This window comes from Thamnophis sirtalis, unplaced genomic scaffold (genome assembly GCF_051295495.1).
Source record: "Thamnophis sirtalis isolate CommonGarterSnake01/CBP01778 unplaced genomic scaffold, rThaSir2_p1.2 scaffold_2, whole genome shotgun sequence".
Taxonomy (NCBI): Eukaryota; Metazoa; Chordata; class Lepidosauria; order Squamata; family Natricidae; genus Thamnophis; species Thamnophis sirtalis.
Genome location: NW_028261382.1, coordinates 12054513 through 12066855, shown reverse-complemented (window position 1 = coordinate 12066855; position 12343 = coordinate 12054513). Strand labels below are relative to the sequence as shown.

The following is a 12343-nucleotide window of genomic DNA, read 5'->3' as shown; positions in this document are numbered from 1 at the left end:
CAGAGCCCCACCCTATATGGGAAGTGTGTGCAACACACCAAAAAGACTTGAGTTCCTCCAGATACAGGAGACTGCGAGTCCCATCCGAATCCTTTAGTTCCTCCAAGGTGGGTCCTGTCTATCGTTAATTTTCATTTTATCCATGGATGCGGGGTGGAGTAGAATTAGCCTGCTACATTTGTTCACTGAGTGACGACCACTGACATTCCGGTTTTATTGCTCTTAAGAATTTGTCAGTAGCTTCCAAGAAGGGAACCCCTTCCGTTCTTCTGGCTTGGTATGATCCATGCAAATAACTCCCACTGGTGGCAAGTGAGAAAGACTCATTCTTGTTTTGACTGAACGGGGGAAAACAGCTAAAACACTCTCCCCAGCTGATAGCCTGGACGAAACAAGAGATCTTTATCCATGGTCCTCCGAATCCCCCTTCGCAGGAGTGCCAGCTTCACTCCTGACCACCACCAGCCTGGGGCAGAGGTGTCTACTTCTACCCCCGTGAAAATGGAAGCCAACGTGGTGGTCCTGGGAGCAGACAGCGTGGGAAAGTCAGGTAAGTTTTGGCGACAAAACTATCCCGGGTCGTTTGCAATTCTAGGCTGCGAAATAATCTCTCTCCGCTTAAAAAAAAAAAAAAAATCCACAGAAAGAAATTTGCAAACAGTGCAATACAGTGCAGGGTATCAATGAAAGATGAAAGTTGCCCTGCCCAGAAACAGTAGACAGGTAAAATGTAATGCTGCAACATTTAATGAGTGATACTATGTAGATGTGTGGCTAAACAGTTCTCTCTGCTCCATTAACCAAACAAATTACTAACCGGCTTGTCAAATTCCGTAAGTGCTGCAGAGGAGCGAAAGGGAATTAAGGTAGTTGTTCACACCACTAGTAACAATTCTGAGCTTCCACAAGCTTCCAGCGCAATTATCGGCATGTTTAACACTGAGTGAGTCTTGCTGAATTCAGAGATCTTATGCCCAGCCGCAACTTTAACCTTCTGAGCTCAGATGCTATGATCGCAGTTGCACATTATGTGCTTTTTATAAGTTGCCGACCTTAAGATGTGTTTGGGGAACAAATTTTTGAGCTTCCTTCCACACCCCCAAAAAATTAATACATGGGTTTATCACTGAGTAAAGCAAAGTCTCGAGAATAATGGCTAAATGTGTTTAGGATGATAAGCAAAAATTTGATGGTTGCAAACAAGCTGATGATTTTTTAGGGGAATTGATTTTCAGCTCTGCAAAAATGGAATAAAGGCTCAAAAGATTGATTCTACACAAGTTTTAGCGTTATTTTCTATTGAAATTTACAGAGTCTACATGAAATATATAAGGGACGCGGAGGCTCAGTGGCTAAGACGCTGAGCTTGTCGATCAGAAAGGTCGGTAGTTTGGAGGTTCGAATCCCTAGTGCCGTGTAATGGGGTGAGCTCCCTTTACTTGTCCCAGCTTCTGCGGACCTAGCGGTTCGAAAGCATGTAAAAATGCAAGCGGAAAAACAGGGACCACCTTTGGTGGGAAGGTAACAACATTCCATGCGCCTTTGGCATTTAGTCATGCCGGCCACATGACCACGGAGACGTCTTCGGACAGCGCTGGCTCTTCAGCTTTGAAACGGAGATGAGCACCGCCCCCTAGAGTCAAAAACAACTAGCACATATGTGCGAGGGAAACCTTTACCTTTATATGAAGTATTAAAAATAGGGTAATGTGTTAAGGTACAACGGTAAATTTTGAGGATACGGGTCTTTAAATATTTAAATTTGATTCGAAACCTGGGCTTTATTTTTAGGGGGGGGGGGAACAGCTTTTTTTTTTTTTTTTGCTGATGAATGTTAACGTCCTTTTCCATTCCTCCTCCTGCCCCATCTGTTCTATATAACAGTTTCAACTCCCACTCTTTTTCACAGCTCTGACGGTGCGTTTCCTTACCAAAAGGTTCATTGGGGAATATGGAGACATGGGTGAGTGTTCGGATCTTTATCCAGTTTGGGACTGGTGAATAATCTCTTTCATCCTGGAAATGGTGGGTGATGGGTGGACCATCGAATTGGACACCCACAAGAAACCTATCAGAATATGGTTTGGGTAGGGCAGTGTTTCTTGGCTGCTTTATCATATCTGGACTTTAACACCCAGAATTCCCCAGCCAGCAAAGCTGGCTGGAGAAGTCTGGGCATTAAAGTCCACACATCTTAAAATAGCCAAGGTTGAGAAACAGTAGGCTAGAGGGTGATAGGATAGAAAGAAAAATTGAGATTCCTAGGAACATGAAAAGCACACTAAAATGCTAGCCTAAGTTTTGTTTATCCTTGATTAAATCATTCATTTCTTTTGATTAGCATTTTTCAGATTAGAATAGAATAGAATATAGAATAGAATAGAATATAGAATAGAATAGAGAATAGAATAGAGAATAGAATAGAGAATAGAATATAGAATAGAATAGAGAATAGAATAGAGAATAGAATAGAGAATAGAATAGAATAGAGAATAGAATAGAATAGAATAGAGAATAGAATAGAGAATAGAATAGAGAATAGAATAGAAAAGAATAGAATAGAGAATAGAATAGAATAGAGAATAGAATAGAAAAGAATAGGATAGAGAATAGAATAGAGAATAGAATAGAGAATAGAATAGAGAATAGAATAGAGAATAGAATAGAGAATAGAGAATAGAGAAAGAATAGAATAGAAAAGAATAGAATAGAGAATAGAATAGAGAATAGAATAGAATAGAGAATAGAATAGAGAATAGAATAGAGAATAGAATAGAGAATAGAATAGAGAATAGAATAGAGAATAGAATAGAGAATAGAATAGAAAAGAATAGAATAGAATAGAATAGAATAGAGAATAGAGAATAGAGAATAGAATAGAGAATAGAATAGAGAATAGAATAAAATAGAAGAGAGAAGAGAAAAGAAGAGGGAATGGGAACTGAACTGAACTCAATTCTTTATTGGCCGTGTGATACACAATGAATTTGGAAGGGACATTGGAGATCTTCTAGTCCAACCCCCTCCTCAAGCAGGAGACCCCATACAAGTCAGACAAGTGGGTGTCCAGTCTCTTCTTAAAAGCCTCCAGTGATGGAGCACCCACCACTTCGGAAGGCAGGCTGTTCCACTGATTAATGGTTCTCACCATTAGGAAGTTTCTCCCTAGTTCTAGGTTGCTTCTCTCCTTGTTTCTTTTCCATCCGTTGTTTCTTGCCTTGCCTTCTAGTACTTTGGAGAATAAGGAAACCCCCTCTTCTTTGTGGCAGCCCTTCAAATACTGTAATACTGTTTTCACATCACATATGACATATGTATATCATGTCATATATGCTATATGACCACATGTCAGTGGTGGGATACGACTGGCACGCCCCAGTACGAGCATGCTGGGAGCACCAGGTACTGTTCCAGTACGCTGCTCTGGAGGGCCCACCCGCCCTCCTTACCTGTATTTGAGTCTATTGGGGCTTATGTGCACGCAGCGTATGGCGCCTGCGCAATGCTCCGCCGAGCAGCTGGAGCGTCAAGTATGCATGCGCGTGCTGCGTGCATGCTGTGTGTGCATGCATGTGGTGGACGCCCGGCCCCGTCGCACCGTACCGGTTGCAACGGGATCCGGAACCCACCACTGCCACACGTGTAAGATGGCTAACAACTTGAAAAAGAAAACGGGTTGTAGTTTTAAAATGCAATTTCAAATCAACCGTTCCATAGGCTTCAGAATCATTTAGCATTTAAAATCCTTGCAAAAGAGATGTTTCCCCCCACAAAAAAAAGATGCTAAGAGTGGGGGAACTGAGCAGCAGCAAATTAAGCAGCACAGTTCTTGACCAAGATCACAAGATACTCTGAAGTGATAAGTGATTATTTTAAGATCACAGCGGGCATTTTCAGAACACTTGAGGTAGAAGCTAAACAAATCCAGGCCAATTTAGCCAGGCCATTAGCAAGTTTTACACATCTTGTCTGAAAGGAAAATCACTCTTTATTTTAAAGCAATATCCCCAAAGAAGAAATTAGGCTGAAAAAAGCCAGGTCTGCTCACCATACGTCATCTTCAGACCCTTTCATTTGAAAGGAAAATTATTTATGTAAAACTTGTTTAGATAAATGCACAATAATAATAGTAAGCTATAAGCCATCGTTTATATTTTCCAGTGGAAGGACTCACCTATCACGCTAAAGGGGATTTATTTCATTTGACTTAGTCGAATGTGCAAACACAGTCACTTGTGGTTTCTTTAAAAACCATTCTCAAGCAAACTTTGGCTTGGTTACCAGCTTGTTTGAGGACTAAATGCTCTTTCTTTTCTTCTGCCATGAAATTAGCCAATCTAATATCATGCTTAGATGGTGAAAACATTTTTTTAAGACCAATGAAAAGCCAGCACAGGAAATGTGTTAGGGTTGAACTGGGATTTGGAAAAACCCAAGTTCAGATCTCCTCTCAACCATGAGGTTCACTAGTTTGTCTCTTCTATTTCTATTTCTCTTTCGTAAGGTTGTTGTTAAGGATAAAATGAAACAAAACTTTCTGGCACTTGGATCAGATGCCCCAGATCTGTGATTAGATAGATAGATAGATAGATAGATAGATAGATAGATAGATAGATAGATAGATAGATAGATAGATGGGTGGATGGGTGGATGGGTGGATGGGTGGATGGGTGGATGGGTGGATGGGTGGATGGGTGGATGGGTGGATGGGTGGATGGGTGGATGGGTGGATGGGTGGATGGGTGGATGGGTGGATGGGTGGATGGGTGGATGGGTGGATGGATGGATGGATGGATGGATGGATGGATGATGGATGGATGGATGGATGGATGGATGGATGGATGATAGATGGATGGATGGATGGATGGATAGATGGATGGATGGGTGATAGATGGATGGATGGATGGATGGATGGATGGATGATAGATGGATGGATGATAGATGGATGGATGATAGATGGATGGATGGATGATAGATAGATAAAGAAAGCTAGATAGATAGATGACATAGATAGATGATTTAGATAGATAGATAGATAGATAGATAGATAGATAGATAGATAGATAGATAGATAGATAGATGCTATAGATAGATGGATGGATGGATGGATGGATGGATGGATGGATGGATGATAGATAGATAGATAGATAGATAGATAGATAGATAGATAGATAGATAGATAGATAGATAGATAGATGATAGATAGATGCTATAGATAGATAGATGCTATAGATAGATGGATGGATGGATGGATGGATGGATGATAGATAGATAGATAGATAGATAGATAGAGATAGATAGATAGATAGATAGATAGATAGATAGATAGATAGATAGATAGATAGATAGTTAGATAGATAGATAGATAGATAGATGCTATAGATAGATGGATGGATGGATGGATGGATGGATGGATGGATGATAGATAGATAGATAGATAGATAGATAGATAGATAGATAGATAGATAGATAGATAGATGATAGAGATGGATGGATGGATGGATGGATGGATGGATGGATAGATAGATAGATAGATGATAGATAGATAGATAGATAGATAGATAGATAGATAGATAGATAGATAGATAGATAGATAGATAGATAGATGCTATAGATAGATGGATGGATGGATGGATGGATGGATGGATGATAGATAGATAGAGATAGATAAATAGATAGACAGACAGACAGACAGACAGACAGACAGACAGATAGATAGATAGATAGATAGATAGATAGATGCTATAGATGGATGGATGGATGGATGGATGGATGGATGGATGATAGACAGACAGACAGACAGACAGACAGACAGACAGACAGACAGGCTTAGGCAGTTAGACAGACAGACAGACAGACACTGTAGATAGATTGATGATAGATACCATAGAGTTAATGCACACATAACACATACAGTACATACAGAGTGGCACATATGGCTGACTGTGTGCTGTTCTGTGTGCGGTATTTAGAGTGCCAGTTGTATCTTTTTTTCACCCGAACAACTCCAATCAGGGCGAACCAGGCAGAGGTTGGGCAAATGCATGATGTGTGTAAAACGCTCAGGCTTTGCTCTGTGGAGCTGCCCTTTCGTTACACCCGAAGCCACTCAAAGGGAGAGGCCAAGGAGGAAATACACAGAAGGGAGGAAAAGGATGGAGTTCTTGAGAATAGCAATAGCAATAGCAGTAGACTTATATACCGCTTCATAGGCCTTTCAGGCCTCTCTAAGCGGTTTACAGAGAGTCAGCATATTGCCCCCAACAATCTGGGTCCTCATTTTACCCACCTCGGAAGGATGGAAGGCTGAGTCAACCCTGAGCCGGTGAGATTTGAACCGCTGACCTGCTGATCTAGCAGTAGCCTGCAGTGCTGCATTTAACCACTGCGCCGAGAATGGCTTGTGGCAACCTGAACTTTCTGCTTTTCCCCACCCAGAGTCTATCTACACTCACAGTTTGGCAGTAGAAGGCAAAGAGGTTCTTTTCCACATCTGGGACTTTCCTTGCTCGCAGGTAAGGAAGCAAAGATCGCTTTAAATACGAATCAGTGTATTTGTGCGCATGCTTTACTCCAACAGAGTTCTACAGTTACCTTTCAATAACAAAACACATGCCTAATAAAATCATTCTTCCCCTCCGCCTGCATTGTTGTTTTTGAGCTAATAACCATTCAAAGGCTAATGAAGTAAATATATATCCAGTAGGATTGTGCACCGTTCGTTTTAGAAGAGGGTTTTTAGAATACATGGCTGTGCAAACGCAAGACTTTTTTTTGTAACTCATTAAAGCACCCATGCCTGCATCAGCCTGGAAAAAGACACAGTTTCCTTAATGAGTTGCAGACAACTAAGGTGTTTGTGCTTCCACACATTCCAAAGCAGCTTATCTTACATCTAAGGCTCTTGAGTTGACATATATAGTTCTTCACTATCAAAGTATGGAAGAATATAGAACATGATAAAATCTCCATGCTGGTTGGTTTTGTAAAAAATAAAATAAAAATCCTTCCGTTTGCATCCTTTAAGAGCTGAATTCATTGTTTCCTATTTGCCTCCTGGCTATTACCTATATGTGGTTTAATTTTGAGGTTACTTTTCTTTTCATTTCAAGCAACCACATAAGTATGTCAAGGCGTAACACCGAAAAAAAGGCTTGGGGAAGAAAAAGTGAGAATAAAAACTGGGCTTGACTTTTAATTTAGATTTAATGAAAATGAAATTGCATTAATTAAGTACAATTATGTGGATGTTTCCGATGCAATCAGGAATTTCCACCTTTGGATATGTTGGGATTTGGCAGATCCTTCTGGAAGGACCCTGGGGGGTCATATCCCAAAATTTAGAGAATTGCATTCCGCCTGGGAACACCGGCTGAATGTGGTTCTCTACGTTTTGGTTAACACAGATGTCTCTCACTCATCAGATTTCATTTTGGAAGAAGTTGCGTTTTCACATTGCACCAAGCCATAATATGATTTGCTTGCTTGTAATTGTGAACGTTGTGGTTTATAAACCATTTTGTACCTATTTTTATTCCATTATTGTTGTTGTTGTCAGTATTTTCATGCAATCTACTAGATAGTTCTGATAGGATTGGTTAATTTTGACTATTGTCTCCTTCCCAAAGGATAACATTGTATCCTTCCTTTCAATCAGAAAGGCTGGCAGTTTGGCAGTTCAAATCCCTAGCGCCACATAATGGAGCGAGCTCACGTTTCTTGTCCCAGCTTTTGCCAACCTAGCATGTAAAAATGCAAGTAGAAAAAATAGGAACCACCTCTGGTGGGAAGGTAACAGCATTCCGTGTGTCTTTAGTGTTTAGTCATACCGGCCACACAGTGGTGGGTTTCAAAAATTGTTCGAACCTACTCTGTGGGTGTGGCCTCCCTTGTGGGAGTGGCTTGCTGCCCATGTGACCGGATATGAAGATGCTGACGACACTTGTCAGAACCACCTTAAATTACTTCGCACACAGCACTGGCATGCATGAGAATATGATGTAAACTTGTTTTTTTAAAGGCATCTTTGGTTTGCATTAAAACAACTTCAACACACGCAATGTTCTGATTGCATCACAAACGCAGTAGTCATCCTTACCTTTCACAGAGGCACTGAGTTTTATAAATGTGAGCATGATAGTGTAGAATAATCATATCCAAGGACCAGTGGTGGGTTTCAAAATTTTTTGGAACCTCTTCTGTAGGTGTGGCCTGCTTTCCGGGTCCACTGGTGGAACCTCTTCTAACTGGTTCGGTAGATTTGACGAAGCGGTTCTACCGAATAGGTGCGAACTGGTAGGAACCCACCTCTGCGGCCACATGACCACAGAAATGTCTTCGGACGTCTGTAGGCTCTTCGGCTTTGAAACAGAGATGCGCACTACCCTCTAGAGTCAGGAACGACTAGCACAAATGTGTGAGAGGAGCCTTCCTAAAGATGTAGGGGAGCCAAAGACATTGTGATAATATGGGTGCACAAAGGCGCAACTTTTGTAAATACACGAGTTGAGGTTCTGTCCATTTTGTCCAGGTGCTTTTCCAGCCAAGCGCACCAAACATTACTGGCATGACTGTTTTTGTTTTCCACATTTCCTCAAATCATTATGATTTTCAGTCCAACAAATCTATTAGCCAAATGTTGCAAACCTATGTGTGGCAGTGGCTCAGTGGTTAGAGTGCAGTACTACGGGCTATTTCTGCTGATCACTGGCTGCCAGATGTTTGGCAGTTTGAATCTCACCAGGCTGAAGGTTGACTCAACCTCCCATGAAATGAGGACCCAGTTTGTTAGGGGCAATAGGCTGACTCTGTAAACCGCTTAGAGAGGGCTGTAAAGCACTGTGAAGTGGTATATAAGTCTAAGTGCTATTGTTAAGTGGGAAGGAAGGAAGGAGGGAAGGAAAGAAGGAAAGAAGGCTTTAAAGCACTGTGAAGTGGTATATAAGTCTAAGTGCTATTGCTAAGTGGGAAGGAAGGAAGGAGGGAAGGAAGGAAGGAAGGAAGGAAGGAAGGAAGGAAGGCTGTAAAGCACTGTGAAGTGGTATATAAGTCTAAGTGCTATTGCTAAGTGGGAAGGAAGGAAGAAAAGAGGGAAGGAAGGAAGGCTGTAAAGCACTGTGAAGTGGTATATAAGTCTAAGTGCTATTGCTAAGTGGGAAGAAAGGAAGAAAGGAGGGAAGGAAGGAAGGAAGGAAGGCACTGTGAAGTAGTATATAAGTCTAAGTGCTATTGCTAAGTGGGAAGGAAGGAGGGAAGGAAGGAAGGCTGTAAAGCACTGTGAAGTGGTATATAAGTCTAAGTGCTATTGCTAAGTGGGAAGGAAGGAAGGAGGGAAGGAAGGAAGGAAGGAAGGAAGGAAGGAAGGAAGGCTGTAAAGCACTCTGAAGTGGTATATAAGTCTAAGTGCTATTGCTAAGTGGGAAGGAAGGAAGAAAGGAGGGAAGGAAGGAAGGCTGTAAAGCACTGTGAAGTGGTATATAAGTCTAAGTGCTATTGCTAAGTGAGAAGGAAGGAAGAAAGGAAGAAAGGAAGAAAGGAAGGAAGGAAGGAAGGAAGGCTGTAAAGCACTGTGAAATGGTATATAAGCCTAAGTGCTATTGCTAAGTGAGAAGGAAGGAAGAAAGGAAGGAAGGAAGGAAGGAAGGAAGGAAGGAAGGAAGGAAGGAAGGGGCTGTGGTGCCACAGTGATTAGAATACAGTATTGCAGGCTAATTCTGCCAACTGCCAGAAATTTGGCTGTTCGATCCTAATGAGTTCAAGGTTGACTCAACCTTCCATCCTCCCAAGGTTGGTAAAATGAGGGCCCAGATTGTTGGGGACAACAGGCTGACTCTGTAAACTGCTTAGAGAGGGCCATAAAGGATTGCAAAGTGGTATATAAATCTTCTAAGTACTATTGCTCTTTTCTTACTCAGGAGAAGTCAGAGGAGAACTTGTCCAAAGATAAACGCATCCAGTGGGCTGACGGCTTTGTCTTGGTCTACAGCATCTGTGACCGTGCCAGCTTCGACAGCGTCCAGCCCAAAGTCCAGTTCATCAAAGCCGCCAAGGAAAGCCCAAGCCAGGAGAAAGTGCCCATTGTTATTGTGGGCAACAAGCGAGATCTACACCATCACCGGGAGGTATCCAGCGAAGAGGGGCGTCTCCTGGCCCTCTCCATGGACTGTGAGTTCTACGAGGTCTCGGCAGCCGAAGCCTATCACGGAGCACTCATGGTCTTCCATGGCTTAGCAGAACGCATCTGTGAGGCCAAGTTGGCCCTGAAGAAAGGCACAGGAATCCGGAATATTGTCAAGAGCGTATCTGCTGTTTTTGCTCGGAAAAGAACAGACTCAATGTGAAAAAAAAAAAAAAAAGAAAGCTAATGTTCTGTAAACACTGTGGGAGAACATCCTGTTTTTCCCCCCTCTTATTTGGGCAGAGTGGAGCATGGATTTTGCCACTGTGGAGTCAGCCTCCTCCTTCCGCTAATCCTGAAGGAGAATCAATCCAAGGGGTGGTCTATAGGGCTGTCCTGGGTGCAAATTCAAGAAGAATGGGGCTCTCCAAGGAAGGAAACGGACATGCCTGTCTCTTCATGCTGAAATGCCAGAAGAAAAGGATTTGCCCAAGAGGAAATTAACATCTTGCCCAAATCCACCTAATAAGGTGGAATTGGAATTGAAGAGTCCTGAAATAATGTGCTACTAGTACTGTGCAAGCTCCAGTACTGTATTTACAAAGAACTATATGGATGGAACATCCTCACTCTTTCCCCTATATAAACAGGGCTGAACCAAAGCTCATCTAACCATAGTTTACTAGATTAACAACAGCTCAATCTTTAACAATGGGGCACGTGGCTCAGTGGCTAAGACGCTGAGCTTGTCGATCAGAACGGTTGGCAGTTCGGTGGCTCGAATCCCTAGTGCCGCGTAACGGAGTGAGCTCCCATTACTTGTCCCAGCTTCTGCCAACCTAGCAGTTCGACTAGAATAGAAAAAATAGGAACCACCTTTGGTGGGAAGGTAACAGCGTTCCGTGCACCTTCGGTGTTTAGTCATGACCACGGAGATGTCTTCGGACAGTGCTGGCTCTTCGGCTTTGAAATGGAGATGAGCACCACCCCCTAGAGTTGTGAACAACTAGCACATATGTAATAGGGGAAGGAAAGAAAAGGAAGAGAGAAACAAGGAAAGGAAAGGAAGAGAGAAACAAGAAAAGGAAAGGAAAGAAAAGGATGTGAGAAACAAGGAAAGGAAAGGAAGAGAGAAACAAGGAAAGGACAGGAAAGGAAGAGAGAAACAAAAAAGGAAAAGAAGAGAGAAACAAGAAAAGGAAAGGAAAGGAAGAGAGAAACAAGAAAAGGAAAGGAAAGGAAAGGAAGGAAAGGAAGAGAGAAACAAGAAAAGGAAAGGAAAGGAAGAGAGAAACAAGGAAAGGACAGAAAAAGATGTTAGAAACAAGGAAAGGAAAGGAAGAGAGGAACAAGGAAAGGAAAGGAAAGGAAAGGAAGAGAGAAACAAGGAAAGGAAAGAAAAAGAAAGAAAAGGAAAGGAAGAGAGAAACAAGGAAAGAAAAGGAAAGGAAGAGAGAAACAAGGAAAGGAAAAGAAAGAAAAGGAAGAGAGAAACAAGGAGAGGAAAAAAAGGAAAGGAAGAGAGAAACAAGGAAAGGAAAAGAAAGGAAAGGAAGAGAGAAACAAGGAAAGGAAAAGAAAGGAAGAGAGAAACAAGGAAAGGAAAAGAAAGGAAAGGAAGAGAGAAACAAGGAAAGGAAAAGAAAGGAAAGGAAGAGAGAAACAAGGAAAGGAAAAGAAAGGAAAGTAAGAGAGAAACAAGGAAAGGAAAGGAAGAGAGAAACAAGGAAAGGAAAAGAAAGGAAAGGAAGAGAGAAACAAGGAAAGGAAAAAAAGGAAAGGAAGAGAGAAACAAGGAAAGGAATGGAAAGATGAATGTCAGGTCAGAGAGAGAACCTGGGTGGCCTCATCATTTCTGGGTTTGTCCAGCTCCCCCAGCTCCCCTCTCTGCTATCAACAACTCGGAAGACCCATATCAGCTGCATCTCTCTGCTGAGATACGAGGACCTCTGCCAAAGTCTCCTTCAACCTCCAGTTCTGTCTTGCTCGCTTTTGTTGACTCAGGTTTTTTTTGCCAACCAGCAGCACGGCGGCAAGTTAGATGCTTAGAACTGGATGTCCTCATGCATCTTTCCCTCCCCCCCTCCTTCCTGCCTGACAGCATACAAGGGCTCCTGCTAAGTGAGACACAGCACACACGCCTGTACAATTAAAGATGTGGCTTCCTTCCAGGCCCTTGTGTGGGTGTGTCAGGCCTTGAATAAGAATAGATAGGAGAAGAGCTGC

The 12343-nt window shown here is 42.2% G+C and overlaps 1 protein-coding gene across 1 annotated transcript; it reads left to right on the top strand.

The window, feature by feature from the left end:
- The first annotated feature begins 349 nt into the window (after positions 1–349).
- LOC106553065 (ras-related and estrogen-regulated growth inhibitor-like protein A) lies at positions 350–11484 on the top strand. Its single transcript, XM_014071492.2, has 4 exons — positions 350–550; positions 1910–1963; positions 6439–6515; positions 9915–11484. The coding sequence occupies exons 1-4, from the start codon at positions 409–411 to the stop codon at positions 10338–10340; spliced, it is 699 nt and encodes a 232-aa protein (XP_013926967.2). The 5' UTR covers positions 350–408; the 3' UTR covers positions 10341–11484.
- The last annotated feature ends 859 nt before the right edge of the window (positions 11485–12343 follow it).

What these genes read in the sequence shown, in the direction of transcription:
- LOC106553065 (XM_014071492.2), top strand. Translation starts at nt 409, where the DNA reads ATGGTCCTCCGAATCCCCCTTCGCAGGAGTGCCAGCTTCACTCCTGAC. An exon ending in AGACAGCGTGGGAAAGTCAG is followed by an intron (nt 551 to 1,909) that starts GTAAGTTTTGGC and finishes TCTTTTTCACAG; the next exon opens with CTCTGACGGTGCGTTTCCTT. An exon ending in GGGACTTTCCTTGCTCGCAG is followed by an intron (nt 6,516 to 9,914) that starts GTAAGGAAGCAA and finishes TTTCTTACTCAG; the next exon opens with GAGAAGTCAGAGGAGAACTT.